The sequence below is a fragment of the Phascolarctos cinereus genome, unplaced genomic scaffold (genome assembly GCF_003287225.1).
Source record: "Phascolarctos cinereus isolate Bilbo 61053 unplaced genomic scaffold, phaCin_HiC Scaffold_1;HRSCAF=81, whole genome shotgun sequence".
NCBI lineage: Eukaryota > Metazoa > Chordata > Mammalia > Diprotodontia > Phascolarctidae > Phascolarctos > Phascolarctos cinereus.
The window spans coordinates 64,741,421-64,760,590 of NW_027555514.1; the positions used below are offsets into that span (position 1 = coordinate 64,741,421).

The following is a 19,170-nucleotide window of genomic DNA, read 5'->3' on the forward strand; positions in this document are numbered from 1 at the left end:
CCTCCCTCGCTGCCCCTTTTGCAAGCTGGTTTGGCTCAGTAAACTGATGCTTCGTATTTGGTTTTCACTGACGATGGGGATAGAGAGTAGGGGAATGAGAAAAGTGTGGAGAGACTTGTTTAAACACAGAACATTTGCCTGAAGTACCACCGTTACATTAACTCAAGGGCACAAAAAGCTGCTTGAGTTGGTTGCAATACATTCTCTTTCCAGTTCTTTTGTACAGTACCAAGGGTTGGGCAAGAGAATTGGGAATAGAAGAGAAAGACTACAAGGACTACTTTTGTTGACAGCTTGCTTCATGTCCAAAAGCGGAAAGGCCAATCATTCTTTATGCCCTGCTGCAGCTGTCTGTCACCAAAACAGAGAGCAAGATGGTGGAATATTAGTGGAAGAACATCAGTTGGGTGGCAAAAAGACCTGGGTTTGAATCCCACCTCACTGTGTCAGGAATGGACAAGTGAATTAGCCCCTCTGAGCCTATTTACTGATCTGCAAAATGGAGCTATTACATGAAGCTACCTACTTCACAAGGTGGTTGTGAGGGCCAGTCAGAGGGCACGAAGTAAAGGGCATAGGATCATAGATTTAGAGAAGGCCCTCAGAAGCCTTCTGGTCACAGATGGGTGACTTGTATTACATCATGTAGGTTGTAAATTTGCAAGGGGGGGATTTGAACCCAGGGTCTTGGACTCCAGAGCCACGCCACCTCTCCAGACATTTCCATTACAGGCCTGAAATCACCATATAAACTTCTCAGTTGTGTGAATTACTTACAGTACTTCCACACCGATGGAAGAAAGAATGCTCTTGGTCCATTGTTTGCTTAAAATATCACATTAATTGAAAATTATATTTTCACTGAAACTTATTTTTAATTCTTTTGTTGTTGTTGAATGTTTATAAAGTTCTGGGTGTGGGTCATTAGGTTTTAGGCTTCTGTAAAGTACTTCACCTTTCTGTGGCCCTTTCTGGGCCTCTGGTGTTTGGGTTCAGGTGTGAGCCACATCAGTTTACCTCTAAAAGAGGGAAAGGAGAACACTGTAGCCCTAAAGGCCATGGTACTGGGCACATTCTTGGTAGAAGTAAGTCCCAGCTGTGAAGGGACATAGGAGCCTGACCCTGGAAGGGGGAGGGATAGCATGGGAGGTGGACAAAAGGGAGACTGGGGCTGGGAATTCACCATGGCAGCAGCAGGAGTAGAGTGCAAGGTAGATTGGTGTAAAGCCTAGGAGGAAGATGGATTCAAGGGAAATTGTTTCCTGCCAACAATGGGAAAGAAGGAAATAGGAGAAAGGGGCAGACCTCTAGCGGTTGAATCTCAGAGGGTGTGACCTCAAACTGATTCATATTTTTTCTGCCTTCTACTTACAGATAGAAAACTATAGTGACATGAGATCATAAGGTCATGGATTTAAAGCTAAGGAAGAGATCTTAGGGGGTCATCTAGTTTAACACTCACATTTGACAGATCAGCAGGAGGATAGGTGACTTATTTAAGGTCACACAGGCAGTTAGTGGAAGAGCTGGTGTTTACACTCAGATCTTCTGATTCTTTGACTCCAAAGCTAGCACTTTCTACAATACCGTACAGCCCTCATGGAGGAGAAACTCAAATGCCGTTGGGGCAGTGTATACATATGCGTACATATATTCATGTATGCCTAGCTATGGGTGAACTGATAATCACCTGCAATGCATAATTTAGGAAAGATCTCCTTGGATACACCTGTCCAAAAATAAAGCTTAAACCATTTCTGAGTTGAGGTTTCTATTATTGGAGTTATTCTCGGGTTAGTTTGGGAAGGTGAGTCTGTTATCTAAAGGAAGGTATTTAAATTTTTATTGATGCCTTTTGTTTTTATATGACATGTATTTCCAAATAAATCCTTACCCCTCCCCTTATAGCAAAGATTAAAAAGGAAAAACAACAGATAAGCAAAACATCAGCTACATTTAACAGTATGCAAAATGCCACACCCGTAGTCTTTACTTCTGTAGTGAAGGTAGGGAACTGTATTTTTCTCAGTTCTTCTGCAAGGCCGAGCTTGGTCATTATAATTATAATTTAAATATCCAGTTTCTTTTTCCTGTTCTTTCCATTTACATTGCTGTAGTTATTGTAGATAATTTTCCTGGTTCTGTTTACTTCACTCTTCATCAGTTCATATTATCTTCCCATATTTCTCCTGAATTCTTTAGAAAACTATTCCTAAAATACCCATGTCACCCAGAGAAAAGGGAGACATTCCAACCTTCTCCCATTACAGTCAACCACAGATTCTTTATGGATTCAGTAGTTATTACCTTAGACTAAGTCACAGAAAACTCAGTCCCAAGTAAATGGATTATGGGGCAGATAACTAAGAAGGCATTTTCAAGGAGTACAAAGATGGGAGAAAAGGTGGCCAAGAACATGTCAGTGACTTTGGAGTAGTACTTTAAAATAGGCAGTCTTGGACAGAAGAGGCAGATGAAACATTGAGTGTTGAAGTTATCAATGGTACCTGGTTAAGGAGAGAGAAATCTGGCTAGGGGGCCCTGTAGATTGTACCACAAAGGGATAGTTGCTCTGCTAAGCAATTCATCTATTCAGTATCCAGGAATACTGAAAAAAAAAAAGATATTTAAATTATAAATTAATTGTTAAAGAGGCCTCAAGGTGGCATAGTGAATAATGCAATTCAGGATCTAGAGTCAGGAATAGTTCGGACGCTTACTGGCTGTATGATCCTGGGCAAGTTACTTGACTTGTCTGCCTTGGTTTCCTCATCTGTAAAATAGGTATGATAACAAGGTGGTTATAGGATCAGATATTTTTTAAGCGCTTTGCTTAAAGCACTGTATAAATGCGAGCTATTAATTCATCTTTTTCAGCCACCTAGAGTTGAGTATTTGTCACGGGAGGCAGTTTTGTAATAATTGTTTGCAGTGCTAATGTTTTTCTTTCCTTTTAAACTGTGTGATTATGACACCAGAGCAGTGTTATTCTTAGGGTTCTTTCATGTTGAAATGTTTAAATATTCACATAGAACTTAGGCTAATTGACACCTGCCTTTTTTTTTCTTTTTTAAGGAAACTGAACTGAATGGGGGTGATGCTGCTTCATCCAAGACTGCTGGGCCTCCGAGACATCCGAATGAAAAGGAGCATGGTGCGCCCCTGGGAATCATACGCTCTGGATGACTAGACTTCGCTTTTGTGACTTCAGTAGCTTCAGGGGTGGGGTGGTGGCGGGCTTTTGTTCTTTTAGCACTACAAAGAAGATATCTTCAAGACTAAATAATATTACTGATACTTGAATGATCATTCTCAACTAGATGACACATAGCATATATAAAATTATCCCACCTTTGGACTTGAAGGACATTAAATTATTATTTTTTGGTAACATATTTACCTGATTATCTCCAGTGTAGAAATGCGAACTGCTTTTTCAGCACAGTGATAATGAGACCAGATTTTTGTTGGAATTTTATTTCGGTGGTTTGGTTATGAACTAATGGTGGGGATGGGAGTGGAGAGGAGTCCTGAACGTGCAAAAGGATGTGACTCAGGGGCAAAAACCTAGATGTCAAATGAAAATAAATTGGCTTCTTATCATAGTCACTAAATTACCATGGCAAAGGACACGTTGCCAAAGGAAGCTGTTTCAGAGTTCGCTTTGCGGACTGCACAGCGCTTCGTTATCCAAACAAACATTTGGGGGGCATTTAAAATCCTGATCTTTTTGGGCACCTTCCTTTACTACATAGGTGGGTTCCAGTGCTCCCCACCTGGCCAGAGTGGAAGCGACTTCCCCTGTACTCAGATCGTTTAGTTTCTAGAAACAGTTCAGGGGAGGTACATGTCCTGCATGATAGAAGTGATGAGTTGGGCTTGATGTTTCAGAGTATAGACTGATGCTGCAATGTACAAATAATAGTTTGATTCAAACACCCATTCCTATTCCTTGGTAATCACTTTCTTTAGGGAAAATATTAGTTTCTGCATGGGGTGCTTTGAAATAGAAAACAAAAACTTATTTATACTGGTTGGTTTTTTTTTTTAACAAAGTACAGAAAACTCATGACATAACAGCTGCTCAACAGATGATTTCAGTAATTCATGTTGCCATGAATAAATCACTTAACCTCTTAGTGCCTCAGTTTACCCACCTGGGGATAATATTTGCAATGTACCTAACCACAGGGATGTTGTGAAGATAATGTGAGATATTGGGCATCTGGCTGCCAATGATTAAACTATACCTCAAGTGACAGAAACTTTCAAAGGCACAGCAGTGTTTGGGTTCGAGGACAGAAGGATTTGGATTGGTGCCCTGGGAAGCCCTCCTTTGGGATTGATTACTTTTATGTACAAAATGATCCTAGTGACAGGAAAAGTCCTTGGCTCATTCTACAAGCATGTGCTTTTAAGAATCACTGATAAAAGTCATGGTGTCACATATTTACATCCTGAAAAATGATACCCGGCAGAGCAGAGCGCTGTACTGAGTACAGTGTATTTTTAATCAGAAAAATTAATCTAACCCTAATTCACAAGGATGGCCTTTTTCTAGAGGGAAAATATGTTTTTAAAAGGCATTGCCCAAGTCCTTTCTTTTCCTTACATATCCCTTACTAGCTTTTTCTTTTATCCCATCTGTGTGAAAGGGATTGATTGCTAACATCTGCCTAAGAAGCAAACAAGCAAAGATTACCTTAACTTTTTGAGAAAAAATAAAAGCAGATCATTGAACTGCATATGAAAAAAGATCAAATCTATATGGATGAAGTAGCTGTAAAACTTTATTTTCAAAAAGGGTAGTAAAAATTAGGGGCTTCTCTTAGTGTGATGGGGGACACAAATGACCTTTTTGGCTAGTTTAATCAGACTTCAGAATGTAAGCAGCTGTGATCAACTGCAGGTAGTCCAGGGGTTGTCATCTCTTTGGGATTAATACTTTCTATCCTGTCCCAAAATCTTATTTTGTAGTTTGAAAAGCACTTTGCACACAGCTCTTGTATATAAAAAACAAGATGTAATTTTAGGATTTAACGTTCATGCTTTGTTTAACAAAACCTGATTTTAAATTGACAATGGTATTTTTTTTAATGAAATATTTCTTCTCTTCAGTTGTTTATTGTAAAGCTGAGTACAAAATAAAAACAGTAATGAGAAATTACTTTGCCTATGTTCTTATAGTCTGAATTAGAATTCAGAGGATCAGTGAACAAGCATTTATTAAGTACCCACTGTGTACCTGGCTTTGTGCCTGGGCCTTGTAGAGAGAAAAGACAAAGAAACAGTCCCTGTCTTCAAGGAACATACATTCTACTGGGGAAATATAGTATGTACATGTAACTACATACAAAAGATATACAAAGTGATTGGGGGAGGGGGAAAGGCAAGTAAGGCCTTAGTTTTTGGGGACCAGAAAAGGCTTTGTGTGTGGTGAGCTGAGCCTGTAACGAACTGGAGAAAGGAGAGGAAGATTCAAAAAGGCAGAGGTGATTGAAGAGTACACTCCAGACACAGACTAGATGAAATGTGGCCAAGGTAATATCTGAGGGACCATAAAGGATGTGAAGAGAAGAGCAGTATGTCAAGGGAAAGTTTCTCTAGAATTGAGGAAGAACTACAATTTGTAAGGAGGCAGAAGGCAAAAGAGGCACAAATAGGAGGAACAGGAGAGAAAGCTGAGAAGCTCTAAGCATCTGATAAGGGTGAGTAAAATTCAACAAAAGCATTCACTACATGCAAGTCACTGTGCTGGGGCTACAGAGGTAAAAAGTTAGCATCCTCTCCCTCCAGCAGCAACCATCAAAGCACACACATCTTTTACTAACAACTTATGCTTCAGACAACTATCTCTAACAATACTTAAATGTAAAAAACAACAAAAAATGTTTAAGAACACAGCATTTAACGGTCTTCTCTATTAGCAGAGAATCTACATTCAGCCCTTCAAATTTGACATTCGCTTTTATCTTTTAACAAAGTGCACTAAGTTTCTGAACAAAGATGAATTTTTAAAATCTACATTTTAAATTTTAACACTGATTTTTAAAAAACCAGTACTTTCTCAGACTGATACATGAACTATTAAAATGTGTTACAATTAATTTTATTAGTCATTTTAGAGGTAGGCTTTCAATGTTGCTTATAAGTATTTTTTCTGAATCATTTTAGATAGACAAAATATCAAAACACTCTTAAAAGTTGTAAAAATACTACAAACGCAGAAGTCCAAAGTTTTTCAGCAACATTACTAAGCATAATACCTAGCTGTAACTGACCTAGGTTGGTAATGCATACTTCTCTTTTTCATTTCAAACTCCTCAAAAGAATTCCACTATGAAATGGAGGGAGTTTTCTGCTATGTTAGGACATAAATCTTGACAGTATATTTTAGACACAGACTCAAAGTACTGACCTTAAGAACAGGATTTTGTTACTAACCACATACAACCTAAATAACATTTAAGTACACCCACAATAAATTTTTCATTGAAAACAATTCTAGAAACTGGATACATTAAGAGCAGCAGATAAGGGGGAGGGAGGGAAATCAGGTTCACTCTCTCTAAAGTGATATTTCAGTTTTGCTAATACTTTAGCTTTTGTAAAGTGCAATAAAAATAAAGTGGAAAAAGGAAATCTGAAGATATGTACAATAATTTCTCAGATTAAGATAAACTATTGATTTTTGTAACCAGAAACAGATTGAAAAAATGCAAATTTAAAGACATACAGTAATCTCTTAGATGAAGATAAAACTAGTGATTTTACAAATTTGTATATCTGTAGTCACTATAAAACAAAAGCAAACTGATCCAAATTAACATGCAATTTTCCTTAAACTAGTGACCTAATCTGGTATTACAGAAAATATAAGCCCATTCTTATCACAAGGTTGATCAAATGGGACAGTTAGTTATCTTTTAATAATGCTATAAACTAAATCCTGATACAGTCAAATGCTGAGCATTGTTCCTGGCTTCAAAGTAGGAAGTGTCTGTTTCATCATCTGGTTGTGGTATGAAAGGCATTGTTTGATTCGGTAGATTCTCCCAGTCCACGTCCCTGAAGAGAGGATGCTGTTTCAGCTCTTGAAAAAAGAAAACAAAAACCCAAGTATAACATCATCACCAAAATTCTGCTTCACTCAAAGTGTTAAAACATTAAATAAACATGTCTCCCAATGATATTTTTCCTTATTGTGGCACACCCATTTCATAGAAGCGTAAAAGCATTATTCTATAATCAAGTTCTATAATCCTCCACATCACCTACCCCTTTGTCAAATGGGAAGGTAGAAAGTTAGGTAGCAACCTACCCTCCCTCTGATAGCCAATCATGGAACTTTTCTCCAACACAACTACATCCATCCTTGTGCCAACACTCCTTCCCTCTGGCCCCATTCTCCTCTGTATGAGTCCCACCCTCTCATCCCTTCTACAGGGCCCTCAGGGCCCAGATTACAGCCTATGTCAAGAACTTTGCAAATCTCAAAGTGAGTCAGACATTTCTCATATCCATCTATCTCCTCTCTATTCACAGGGGTCATGATCCTCATCATCTCCCACCTGAACTATTTCAAGAGCCTCCTAAAAATGGTTCTCATTTTCAATCTATCTTCCACTTGGCCACCGAGGTGAATTTCTGATTATGTCATTTTTCTACCCCAATTCTAATGGCTTTCCCAACTGACTCTACAATCAAATATTATTTCATCTTTGTCTCTTCCTTTTAATTTTCTATTTTTTGTGTTTTATTTTTATTTTTACTTTTGGAGGCAACTGGGGTTAAGTGACTTGCCCAGGGTAACACAGCTGGTATGTGCTTGAAACTGGATTTGAACTCAGGTCCTCTTGACTCCAGGGCACCATATCCACTGCACCATCTAGCTGCCCCCTCTTGTATAAATTTTACAACGTACATAATTATTAGTATAGTAATAGATGAATACAATCTTCAAATACGTAAATATACACAAGGGTTGTACATACACAAAAATTTTCTACTAACCATTCTATATGCTTAAATTAAAAATTGTAGAAAGGTTCCTTATGGTCCAATAATATTATTATTATTATATTCAAGTAGACTAATTGTTCAGCCATTCCTCAATTAATGGGAGTCTACTTTGTTTCTATTTTCTTGCTACCACAAAAAGTGCTACTATGACTATGAAGCAATATGACATAGTGAAAAGAAAGCTGGCCTGTGAGTGAGGAGGGCTGGGTTCAAATCTCATCTCAGACAAATACTGATTATGTGATCCTGGGCAGGTCACTTAACCTCTAAGGGCTCTAAGCGACTCTCTAGGAATCTAAAGTTGTGGAGGTGATAACCTCTATTGGTAAAGGAAATTGGGAAGACACAGAAAACTTCATTAGTTGCCAAACAAAAAGAAGCAAATAAACTAGAAAACAAATGACTACGAATTGGGCATTGGAAAAAAACCCCACTGAGGAAAGAAAAGAAGATTAGGATAAAGAGATACTATCACTTCAATATTTTTTTTTTAAAGTAGAAGGAATGGTGATTAAAAAAAAACAATATAGCATCGATAACATGCATTCAAAGAATCCAGATTATTAACTCAAATCTTTGAAAGAGTCGTTTCAACCAGGATTACTTCGGAAATTTGACTTCACAATTATGTTTGTCTCCAGCACTTAGCATAGCGTCTGACAAAGAGTAGGCATTTAATAAATGCTTGCTGACTGTCAGGGTGCCACTTTTTCAGACCGCGGGTGAAAATCAAAGCATCAAAATACAACCATTCTTGAAAAGGCAAATGCGCTGGCGAGAAAAGAACAGAGTTAGGCAGGGAGAGGGCACAGGACTAACTAACCCTGAGGCCGGGGGAAAGTGGAAGCTTTCCTCTTCTTCCTGTATTGGAGAGGTTCCTCCAGGAACAAGGAAGGCAGTTATGAAGAGAAGATCGTGCCATTACTACCTGGCAAATGCTCAAAGGTCTATTCATGGACTTTCTGCTGCACTGAAAGCTTAATGGTTACCAGCTAGCGCATCTCTAGGTAAAATCTGACACCCATTGAGACATTTTAGGTCTTATCAGTCAAGACTGCTCAGTAGAGCAATCTTCTTAGCTAAAGACCCCATTGCTATAAATGTTATCAGTCTTTGTTAGCAGTGCTGCCTTTCTGATTTTCATTGTCTTTGTTCTTCTGGTAATTGCTTTTTCTTGGCTTACTTTATGGTGACATAATCACATTTAGTACAATGAGGCTACACAAAAAGGCCTAAGAGCCCAACGCTAAAAGAATGGAAGCAGAGATGAGGCTGTATTTTCCCTCAGACTCTCACTAGTCAGGTGACCTTGGGCAAAGCACTTAACCTCTCAACCTGAGTTTCCTCATCTGTAAAATGGGGATAACAGCAACAGTCTCACAGGTTGTTGTAAAGGTCAAATGAACACTTTGCACACCTTAAAGCCCTATAAAAATGCCAGCTATAATTACTGTTGTTATCTTAGTCTAATCTCAGAAAAAGAAATTGAACAAGCCATAAATGAACTGTCAAAGAAAAAAAAATTCCAGAAGCAGATGAATTTATAAGTGAATTCTACCAAACAGTCAAAGAACAATTAATTCCAACATTATATAAAGTATTTGCAAAACTGGAAAAAAGGATTCTAGCAAATTCCTCCTATAATACAAATATGTTCTTGATATCTAAACCAGGAAGAAATAGAGAATGAAAGGTAGAGATCAATATTCCTAATGATTCAAAAAATTTTTAAAATAAAATATTAGTAAAGAGGTTACACATTAGTAAAGAAGCAACGTATGATGAAGATTAAACACTATGACCAGGTTGGATTTATGTCAAGAATGAAGGGTTGGTTAAATATTAGGAAAACTATAAACACAACAGACAACAGTAACAACAACAACGACAAAAATCATGTAACTACATGAACAGGTGCAAAAAAACCACCTTGTGACAAAATATAATGCCTACTTCTATTTTTTTAAAAAAGAGAGACAAAGAAATCTCATTCAAAGTTAACTACACAATACAAAAGATATTTTGTAGTTTCTCTACCAAGATAACACAGGGTAAACTATACAAATATAACTACAAAACACTCTTTATAGAAAATAAGGCAAATCTAATAACTGGGTGGACCAGACCAAAATACTAAAGATGAAAATACCTGTTAATTTAATTATTTAGTGTCCTGATAATCAAACTACCAATACACAGATATGATAGATAGATATCCTACTTCATAGGGATTTATCCCCTATGAACTATCAATAGATAGATAGTTTGATCATTTTTTAAATGCCTTTATTTAATGCAACTCACTTTTTAGAGTTAGAAAATATAACAAAATTCAGTTGGAGGAACAAAAGATCAAGAGTCTTAAGGGAAATAATGAAAAGAATAATGGGAAGAAAGAGGGCCTCAAATGAAAGCAGTAATTATCAAAACTACTTGGTGTTGGTTAAAAAAATAAGATTTCGATCAGTGGAACAGATTAGGTACATAATCTACTGAAGAAAAATAGAGTGTTTGATAAACCCAAACACCCTAATTTCTGGGGCAAGCACTCATTATTCTAAAGAACTGCAGGGAAAACTGGAAAACAGTCCAGCAGAAACTGGATTTACACTAAGACATCACACCATATAATGACATAAGTTCAAAATGGATATACATTCTAGACTCCAATGGTCACATTATAAACCAATTAGAGGAGCAAGTAAAGAAATATTATTTATACCTGTGGACAGAAGAAGAGTTGGTGACCAAACAAGGGATAGAGAGAACACACACAAAAAAATGCATAATTTTTCTTCAAAGAATTGAAAAAATTTTGAACAAATAAAATGCAGTTAAAATTAGAAGAGAAACAGTTAAGTAGGAAAAAAAATCTTTGTAGAAAAGTTCCTCTGATAGTGGTTTCATTTCCAAGATACGAAAAGAATTGATTCAAATACATAAGAATGACAGTAATTTTCCAACAGATAAATGACAGATAAAGAATAGACGACAGATAAAAACAAAGGAATGAACTTGGCAGTTCTTAAAGGAAAAAAATCCAAAGTATGGAAAAATACTTGAAATCACTAACAAGAGAAATGTTCATTAAAACTATTAGGTTTCACACCTCTCAACCATCAGATTAGGAAAGATGACAAAAAAGGAAAATGACAACTGTTGGAAAAGTATTAATATGCTATTGGTGGAGCTATGAAGTGGTCCAGTTGTTCTGGAAAACTATCTTAAATTATACCTAAAAAAATCACTTAACCATGTATACATTTTGATCCAGAAGTATGACTACTAACAAAGGGATCAAAGAAAGAAGTAAGGACCCCATACATACAAAAATATTTCTAGCAGCTTTTTTTGTAGTAAAAAATGGACAAGAGACTAAAAGGTAGTCCATTGATTGGGGAATGGTTGAATAAATTATGGTATGTCGCATTAAAAAATTAATTTTAATTAAGAAACGACAAATGGGATGGTTTCAAATTTGGATGACTTATATGAACTGATGCAGAGTAAAGTGAACAGAATCTAGAGAATGATTTGTACGATAGCAACACTGTAAAGAAGAAAGATTTGACTCTGATCAATGCAATGACAAAATATGCTTCCAAAGAACTAGAGATGAAACGTTTTATTCACCTCTTGACAGAGAGGTGATGAACTCAAGATGCAAAATCAAAGATCTACTTACGGACACTGTCCATGTGGGGATTTGTTGTACTTAACTATGTATATCTGATACAAAAGTTTTATTTTTCTTTCAATTTGCAGCTAGGAATAAGGTCACCAAATGGAAAAAGAACAGTAAGTATTAAACACACACACACACACACACACACACACACAGATAACAGATCACTAAGAACACAGATAACAAATTGATCAGGTCTGAGTTTATATATACTTAAGAAAAACAATTTGTTCATAACATAGATTTACAACTTCATGGACAATTCTACTTTTTATAAGGAAATATTCATTTTATTTGGCATTGGTTGAATTCAGAATTTTTAAAAGAAAGAAAAAGAAAAGCAACTGAAGCGCAATATTTCTACGATCAATATACATGATCTTTTCAACACTCTAACACCCAGTACTTTGAACAACGCATTAGACTATAAATCTTTTTGGGAGGTCTGGTGTATCAATTCTTGGTTCTTCTTTAATGTGAGGTGCAATGGCTCAATTCTTCAAAAAGTGATATGTACAAAGAATTATTATTCTGTAAAGACCAGTCTTCCTCAGAAGACTGGAAAGATAAAGCATGGACTGACTGCATAGTGACTTCCATATTTTGTAGGTGCTTAATGCAGCTATTAAGTTCAAGTTGGTGAAATGTAGCATGCAGAGTCAAAAAGTTTTTAAAGTCTAAAGCCTACAGAGCTTCTGAGGGCTCCCTTTATCTCTTTCTAAAAAATATTTTTCAATTAATAAGCACATATTCTTTCTTGTCCACCTCCCACCCCTATTTAAAAAATAGAAAAACATCCTTGTAACAAATGCATAGTCAAGAAAAACAAATTCCCACACTGGCCTAAACATAAATGCATCATCTGCCACCCTGGAAGTGAGCGCGCTTCATCACTGGTCCTCTGGGACTGTGTCTAGTCACTGCATCAATCAGAGTTCTTACATCTTTCAAAGTGGTTTGTTTTTACAACACTGTTGCTACTATATACATTATTTTCCTGGTTCTGTTTGCTCCATTCTACATCAGTTCAAATAATTCTTCTGCATTTCTTTGAAGCCATCCTTTTCATCTTTTCTTATGTCATACAAGTACTCCGTTGCCTTCACCTATCATAATTTTTTCATCTATTTCACAACTGACGTACATCCCACCTCTTAGTTTCTAGGGTTTCTTTGTTGTTGTTGTTGTTTTGGGTTTTTTTGCCTCTACAAAACCAAACAAAAACCACTGCTAAAAATACTTTTGTCATGTAGGTCCTTTTCCTTTTTATTTGATCTCTTTCTGGGTATAAACCTAGTAGTGGTTTTAACTGGGTCAAAATATATGTAGTTAAACTTTGGGGCATAAAATTCCAAACTGCCTTTGAGAATTGTTAGAACAATCGGAAATACCCCTGATGTGGATTAATTATGTCTTCCCTTTCACAACTTCTTTGACATTAACTATTTTCATTTTTTGCCAATTTGCTGAGTGTAAAGTGTACCTGCAGGATTGTTTGTTTGTTTTTTGGTTTTTAGGCAATTGGGGTTAAGTGACTTGCCCAGGGTCACACAGCTAGTAAGTGTCAAGTGTCTGGTCTGAGGCCATATCCACTGCGCCACCTAGCTGCCCCCCTGCAGAATTGTTTTAAATCACATTTCTCTTATTATTAGTGATCTGAAGCAAATCCAAATTGGTTAACTACTCGCAATTCTTCTTTCCTAATCTGTTTGCTCATATCCTTTGGTCACATCCACAGGAATTGCTGTTTGATATAACATTTATCTATGTTAATTCCTTATCTTGAATATTGGACATTAACAGAAATGAAATCAAAATCTTTAAAAAATGAGATGCAGAACTTAATCAGAGAAACACATTTCATAAACTAAGGGACAGACAACATAAAAGGAAAAAACTGAGGTTAAAAACAAAGGCATCAATAAAACTTAAAATGATACCTAACCTCACCTTTCAGTCCAGCTCTTTTTGAACTATCTATTGTTAAAAGGACTTCTATTGCACTCTGACAATTATCAGACAATTTTTCCTCATTTTCAGGCCAAGGAATATCTACAAATATAAATACATATACAAGTTTGTCAATTGTTGCTCAAATAAAACAAATTTGTAAAACAGGTCTTAATAGAAAAAAAAATTACCCCTTTTCAGAATATTCTGGAATACATGCTGTGGTGTTTCATCATTGAAGGGTGGAATTCCTGTTAGAAACTCAAATAAGCAAACTCCAAGAGCCCACCAATCTACTGCTGGACCTGAAATTAAAGAGAAAGTAGCTGAAATTGTAGAGTCATTTTCCAAGGTCAAAGTATGACTCTTCTTGAATAATTCTCCTTTAATGCTTCCTTTCCTATCTTCTAAGAGATTTGAGTTTATCTATATCACAGAATGAGCCAAAGAAAAGGTATTTCTTGGTTGGCATTAATTTCATCATTTATATTAACATTATTTATACTTGTAATATGGCATCTTTTATGTGAAATTTAAAGAGTTTGATGAAGCGACTGAGAATAAAAAAATCATTTAAGAAATAAGAATTACATCTTGATCTACCGCTTCCCATTCTAGCACCGGGCAGCTTACTCCGTTATTTACTTTTTATGTTCTTATATGTTATTTATGTCTTTTTCCTGAATACAGTAATGATTAAAATCTTAGCACACAACCAAAATAAAGATAGGATAATAAAAATAAGTTTCTTCCTAAGATTGTTTCTCTATTTAAATAGTCAAATAACGTGTCATTATTCCAATATTGATTTAGGTAAGGTAGTTAAAAATGAAGCAACCTCTGATTTGATGTGCTCGTGTTCTTTTCATTTTTTTTTTTTTTTGCTTTTTGGTGAGGCAATCAGGGTTAAGTGTCTTGCCCAGGGTCACACAGCTAGTAAGAGTCAAGTGCCTGAGGCCAACTTGAACTCAGATCCTCCTGACTCCAAGGCTGGAGCTCTATCCACTGCACCACCTAGCTGCCTCTAATGTTCTTTTAATGGCAAAGCTAGCTAACTCTAAATCATCTTTAATAATCTGCTGTTTCAATTTAATGTAATTTTATTTTGCAACAAAATCCTTTTACTTTGGGCCAATTTATAGGAAGTCAAAATGTGGATTTTTTTCAAGTGTAGTTTCTACTTTTAATTACATATAGTAATCTAAATTAGGCTACTAACACATTCATTCAGACTATGGCTTTAAGTACTGTTGCTGTCCAGTCATTTTTCAGTTTTGTCAACTCTTCATGACCCCATTTGTGGTTTCTTGGCAAAGATACTGGAGTGGTTTGCCATTTCCTCCTCCATCTCATTTTTCAGATGAGGAACAGAGGCAAACAGAGTAAAGTGACTTGCCCAGAGTCACACAATCTGGGATCACATTTGAACTCAGGAAGATGAACCTTCCTGACTCAAGGCCTAGCATTCTCCACTCTACTCTCCATAAGCTGCCCTTAGTAAGTACTGAGGGGATCTATTTTAATGGATAAGCTGATTTTTACATAGTATGTAAACTGTGTGCAGATAAGTGGATGCTTTTAATGTACATAAAAAGTTATTTGGGGGGCAGCTAGGTGATGCAGTGAATACAGCATCGGTCCTGATGTTAGGAGGACCTGAGTTCAAATCCGGCCTCGAACCAAACACTTGACACTTACTAGCTGTGTGGGGCAAGTCACTTAACCCCAAGTGCCTAAAAGTTTAAAAAAAAAGTTATTTGGATAAATATTTCAAATAACAATAGCAAAACATGCTTTTGACTTGGTCTATATTTGAAGAAGTCTGCTAAATAAAATAAACTTTGGCCCAGGCCCTATCTTAATTAGTTCTATGTAGGAATTCTAATGTACTACAGTGTTAAGACACACAAAGATTAATTTATTTAAATTAATCAGAAGATAATTTCAAAAAAATCTATAGTTTTAGTCAAGCAACTGCCACCATTTTATTATAAAAGCAGGCAAAGCAGTATGGAATGTGCCAATAGGGTGAAAAAAGTATGTAATTTAGAATACTTTTGCACCTATAATACATAATAATACCTTCTCCCTAAAGCACACAAAATATAGATACTTGGTAAGCTTTGGTTTCCTTTGGCTTCAGAAAAGCACAAGTCCTCTAAGTCTTAAGAGAATTAGTAAACCACGTAAAAAAAAACATTTAAAAATTTGCTTCTGTAGTTTTGAGTCTTTAAAAATATTTTAGGCAAGTGAAGCTTCATTACATTGAAATAAGAATAGGAAGCCTAGAGAAAGCACATTTTTAGTTTTTTAAAGACAGAAATTAAAGCCCCTTTCCCAGCTAAGCCCAAATGCACTTACCCCAAGAATAAATACAAGGATGTTTACAAACATATGCCATATATGCACATATACTTTAGTCAAAGTCTAATAAGATCACAAGTTTGAAAAAGGACAATAAATGCTGTATTTAGAATACATTAAGTCATCCAGATAAATAGGGAGAATAACTTTCTGGTTTATAAAACCTGGATGCTAAGACAAAACCCATTTCTAAAATCAGAAATGATAAAATGAAATGTGAATTCTTGTCCATTCCTATTTTTGAGTAGTAATGGAATCAAAGTGGATCTAGAATAATTTCTGAACTTCTCATTCCAGCTCGTCTGTCAGGTGCTCCCTTTATTACAAAGTGAGAGACTCCATGTTATTACTGTAACGTACTCATACTTCTCTCCACAGAAGATGAATCTTGCCATCATGGTCCTATCTAGATGCCTTACTACTCCTGGAACAGTAAGGTAGTTGACTTATATACTTGAAAATCAAATTTTGAAAAAATCTCCTAAGTAATATGATCTAGTTATACTTTGACTGTTCTGTGTAGTCAAATAAATTTTGCAGAAAGTTCACTCACCAGAAGTCACAAATCCTGCATATAAGAGAACAGCAATTAGGCACAGCAATTACAAATCCTGAATAACACTCTAAAAGTGTTCATGAGAAAGACTTCAATCCCTGTTCATCCCTTCTGCCACATTGGTATCAGTATCTAATACGGTGTGGCAAAGTGGATAGAGCACTGGGCTTAGAGCCAGGAAGACCTGAGGTCAGATTAAGCCACAGATACTTACTAGCTATATGACCCTGGGCAAGTCATTTAACCTGTTTGCCTCAGTTTCCTCATCTATACAGAGGGGATTAATAAGAACATCTGCCTCAGGGCAACTAAGCGGCACAGTGGATAGAGCACCAGCCCTGGAGTCAGGAGGACTTGAGTTCAAATTCAGCCTGAGACACATAACACTCACTAGCTGTGTGACTCTGGGCAAGTCACTTAACCCCAACTGCCTCACCAAAAAGCAAACAAACAAACAAACAAAAACAACTAGCTCTGGCAGTTGTTATGAGGATCAAATGAGATAATAATGGCAAAGTGCTTAGCACAGTGCCTGGCACATAATAAGCGCTACATAAATGTTAGCTATTACTATTATTATTACCAAACATTTACTTGCTAGAATCAGTCAATTGTTCCCTGAAATATAAATGATGTTAATCAATTAATTTTGTTATTTTAATAGATTAAATATAAACAAATGTTTCGTAAATCATTTTCCAATATAAAAAGAAAGTAATGAACCAACACCCTAATGGTTACAGTTAAGATAATTAGAAACGCTACTAAAAATAGGATCTTGCAAAGTTACTCCTTAAACCTGGAATTTAAAAACCAATTCTTACTTTTATAATGTGATATGGAGAGGCAGCTTTTTGAGGTCAACCATGGAGTACCAACTAGGACTGAATCAAAGACTTGGGCCTGTATTCACAGCCCATGCCTGCACTGAAAGGAAAAGGGAAGGGAACAAGCGTCTACTTAGCACCTACTATGTGCCAGGCACTGTGCTAATTAAGTGCTTTACAAATAATATCTTGTTGGATCCTCACAAGGAGCTGGGGAGGTCAGTGCTGTTATCATCCTTTTACAGCTGAGGAAAGTGAGGCAGAAATTGGTTCAGTGTCTCATCCAGGGTCACCCGGCCCAGCAGTCAGGTCCAAAAACCGCTGGAACAAGGGGCTAGGTGAACTCGATTCTTAGCCCTGGCTCTCTCGTCCTGGGCAAAGACTCATTTGGTCTGGAGAGGCCTCAGTCTCCTTATACATAAAATGGGGGATTATTCTTGATCACCTCTCCAAAGTTCTTTCTAGCTCCAATCACAAATTAATTTAGTCTAAGAACTTTTTATCTAAAATCACAGGATCCTAGAACTACAGCTGTAAATGAATTTGGATGTCATCTTGTCCCTTTTAGAGCTGAGACTGAGACCAAGAGAAAAGTCCCGTGCCTGACATCACCCAGGTGTGTACCCTTTACAGGCTGAACTCTTATTATGCAGCTCAACCCCAAAGCAGAATGAAATAACTTTATCTTAAAACACAAACACGTAATAACAAACACTTCAATAACTAAGTTTTTGTATCCTACCATGAGAACTGCTCAACAGCAACTCAGGTGCCAAGTAGTCAGGGGTTCCAAGAATTCGCCCACCATCCACTGGGGCTGCTCCTCTTCTCACACTCTTTGGGGTTCGGTATGGAGTCCCTGACTTTGCCTGACGTGGAGTCTGCTACAACAGTTTAAAAGTCATAAGAAAAGTCTTTAATTTTTTAATATTTAAATATCATAGGACTTTGCCACCCCAAGGGGAATGAAAGTCGCTAAGTTACAGCCTATTAGACATATAACACGTACTTGATAAATATTTGATTATGTGAAATTACAATTGTTAAAGTACATTTTTTCTCCTGAAAATGGAATTATAACAGGGCATAATTCTGAAGACTTTCATAACAGTCAATAAACAATAATCCTGGGGGGAAAAAAGGATATTCAATGAATTGCCAGACTTTTAGGATTTTATTGCAAAAAGACCTGAAATCAACATAAAATTTGACATACAAGATTCAAGAGAAATATCAGGTAAACATCAGAGACTAATTACAAGGGGCTCAATTAGGACAGACATATGTCTAAAACTGTTATTAGTAATTGGGTAGTTCAAAAGAGAGATTGTGGTAGAGCTGAGTATGATGTCATACTAAAAAGTAAACCATCTAGGAAAAGGTAAAAAGAGTAATTATTTTATACAAATGAGGTGCGAGAGGATATAAAAATATATCCATGCTTAATTGTAGCCTTCTTGGGGGGGGGGAACGGGGAAGAAAAGAACAAAGTGCTTTGTAAAATGCAAAACACTACGTACGTAGATTTAAGTAGCAATACTAAGGTAACATAGTCTACACACACTAAGGAGATTTAGATCTGTAGGAGCAAAAGCAACATGCTTGAAAATTAACTTCTAGACAACAGGAACTGATTAAAATACTAGGACTCATTAAAAAGGAAGACAAAAAGAGTTATGAAGGCAATAGAATAATTAGAAATAAGAAGGTATAAATAACCTCTTACACTTATATGGTGGTGTACAACTTGACAGGTATTTTCTTAG

General features: G+C 36.4%; 2 protein-coding genes across 2 annotated transcripts in view; one reads left to right on the forward strand and one right to left on the reverse strand.

Annotated features, from left to right (window-relative positions):
- ACBD5 (acyl-CoA binding domain containing 5) overlaps positions 1-5,167 on the forward strand; it is a 55,735-nt gene extending 50,568 nt beyond the window's left edge. Inside the window, exon 14 of the mRNA XM_020990341.2 lies at positions 3,076-5,167. Within this exon, the coding sequence (XP_020846000.1) occupies positions 3,076-3,088 (13 nt within the window). The 3' untranslated portion in view covers positions 3,089-5,167. The remainder of the gene's footprint in view (positions 1-3,075) is intronic.
- Positions 5,168-6,093: 926 nt separating this feature from the next.
- The window catches only part of MASTL (microtubule associated serine/threonine kinase like), a 39,711-nt gene continuing 26,634 nt past the window's right edge, over positions 6,094-19,170 (reverse strand). The window contains 4 exon segments of the mRNA XM_078151964.1: positions 6,094-7,093; positions 13,658-13,759; positions 13,849-13,962; positions 18,147-18,288. Coding sequence (XP_078008090.1) covers positions 6,936-7,093; positions 13,658-13,759; positions 13,849-13,962; positions 18,147-18,288 — 516 coding nt within the window. The 3' untranslated portion in view covers positions 6,094-6,935.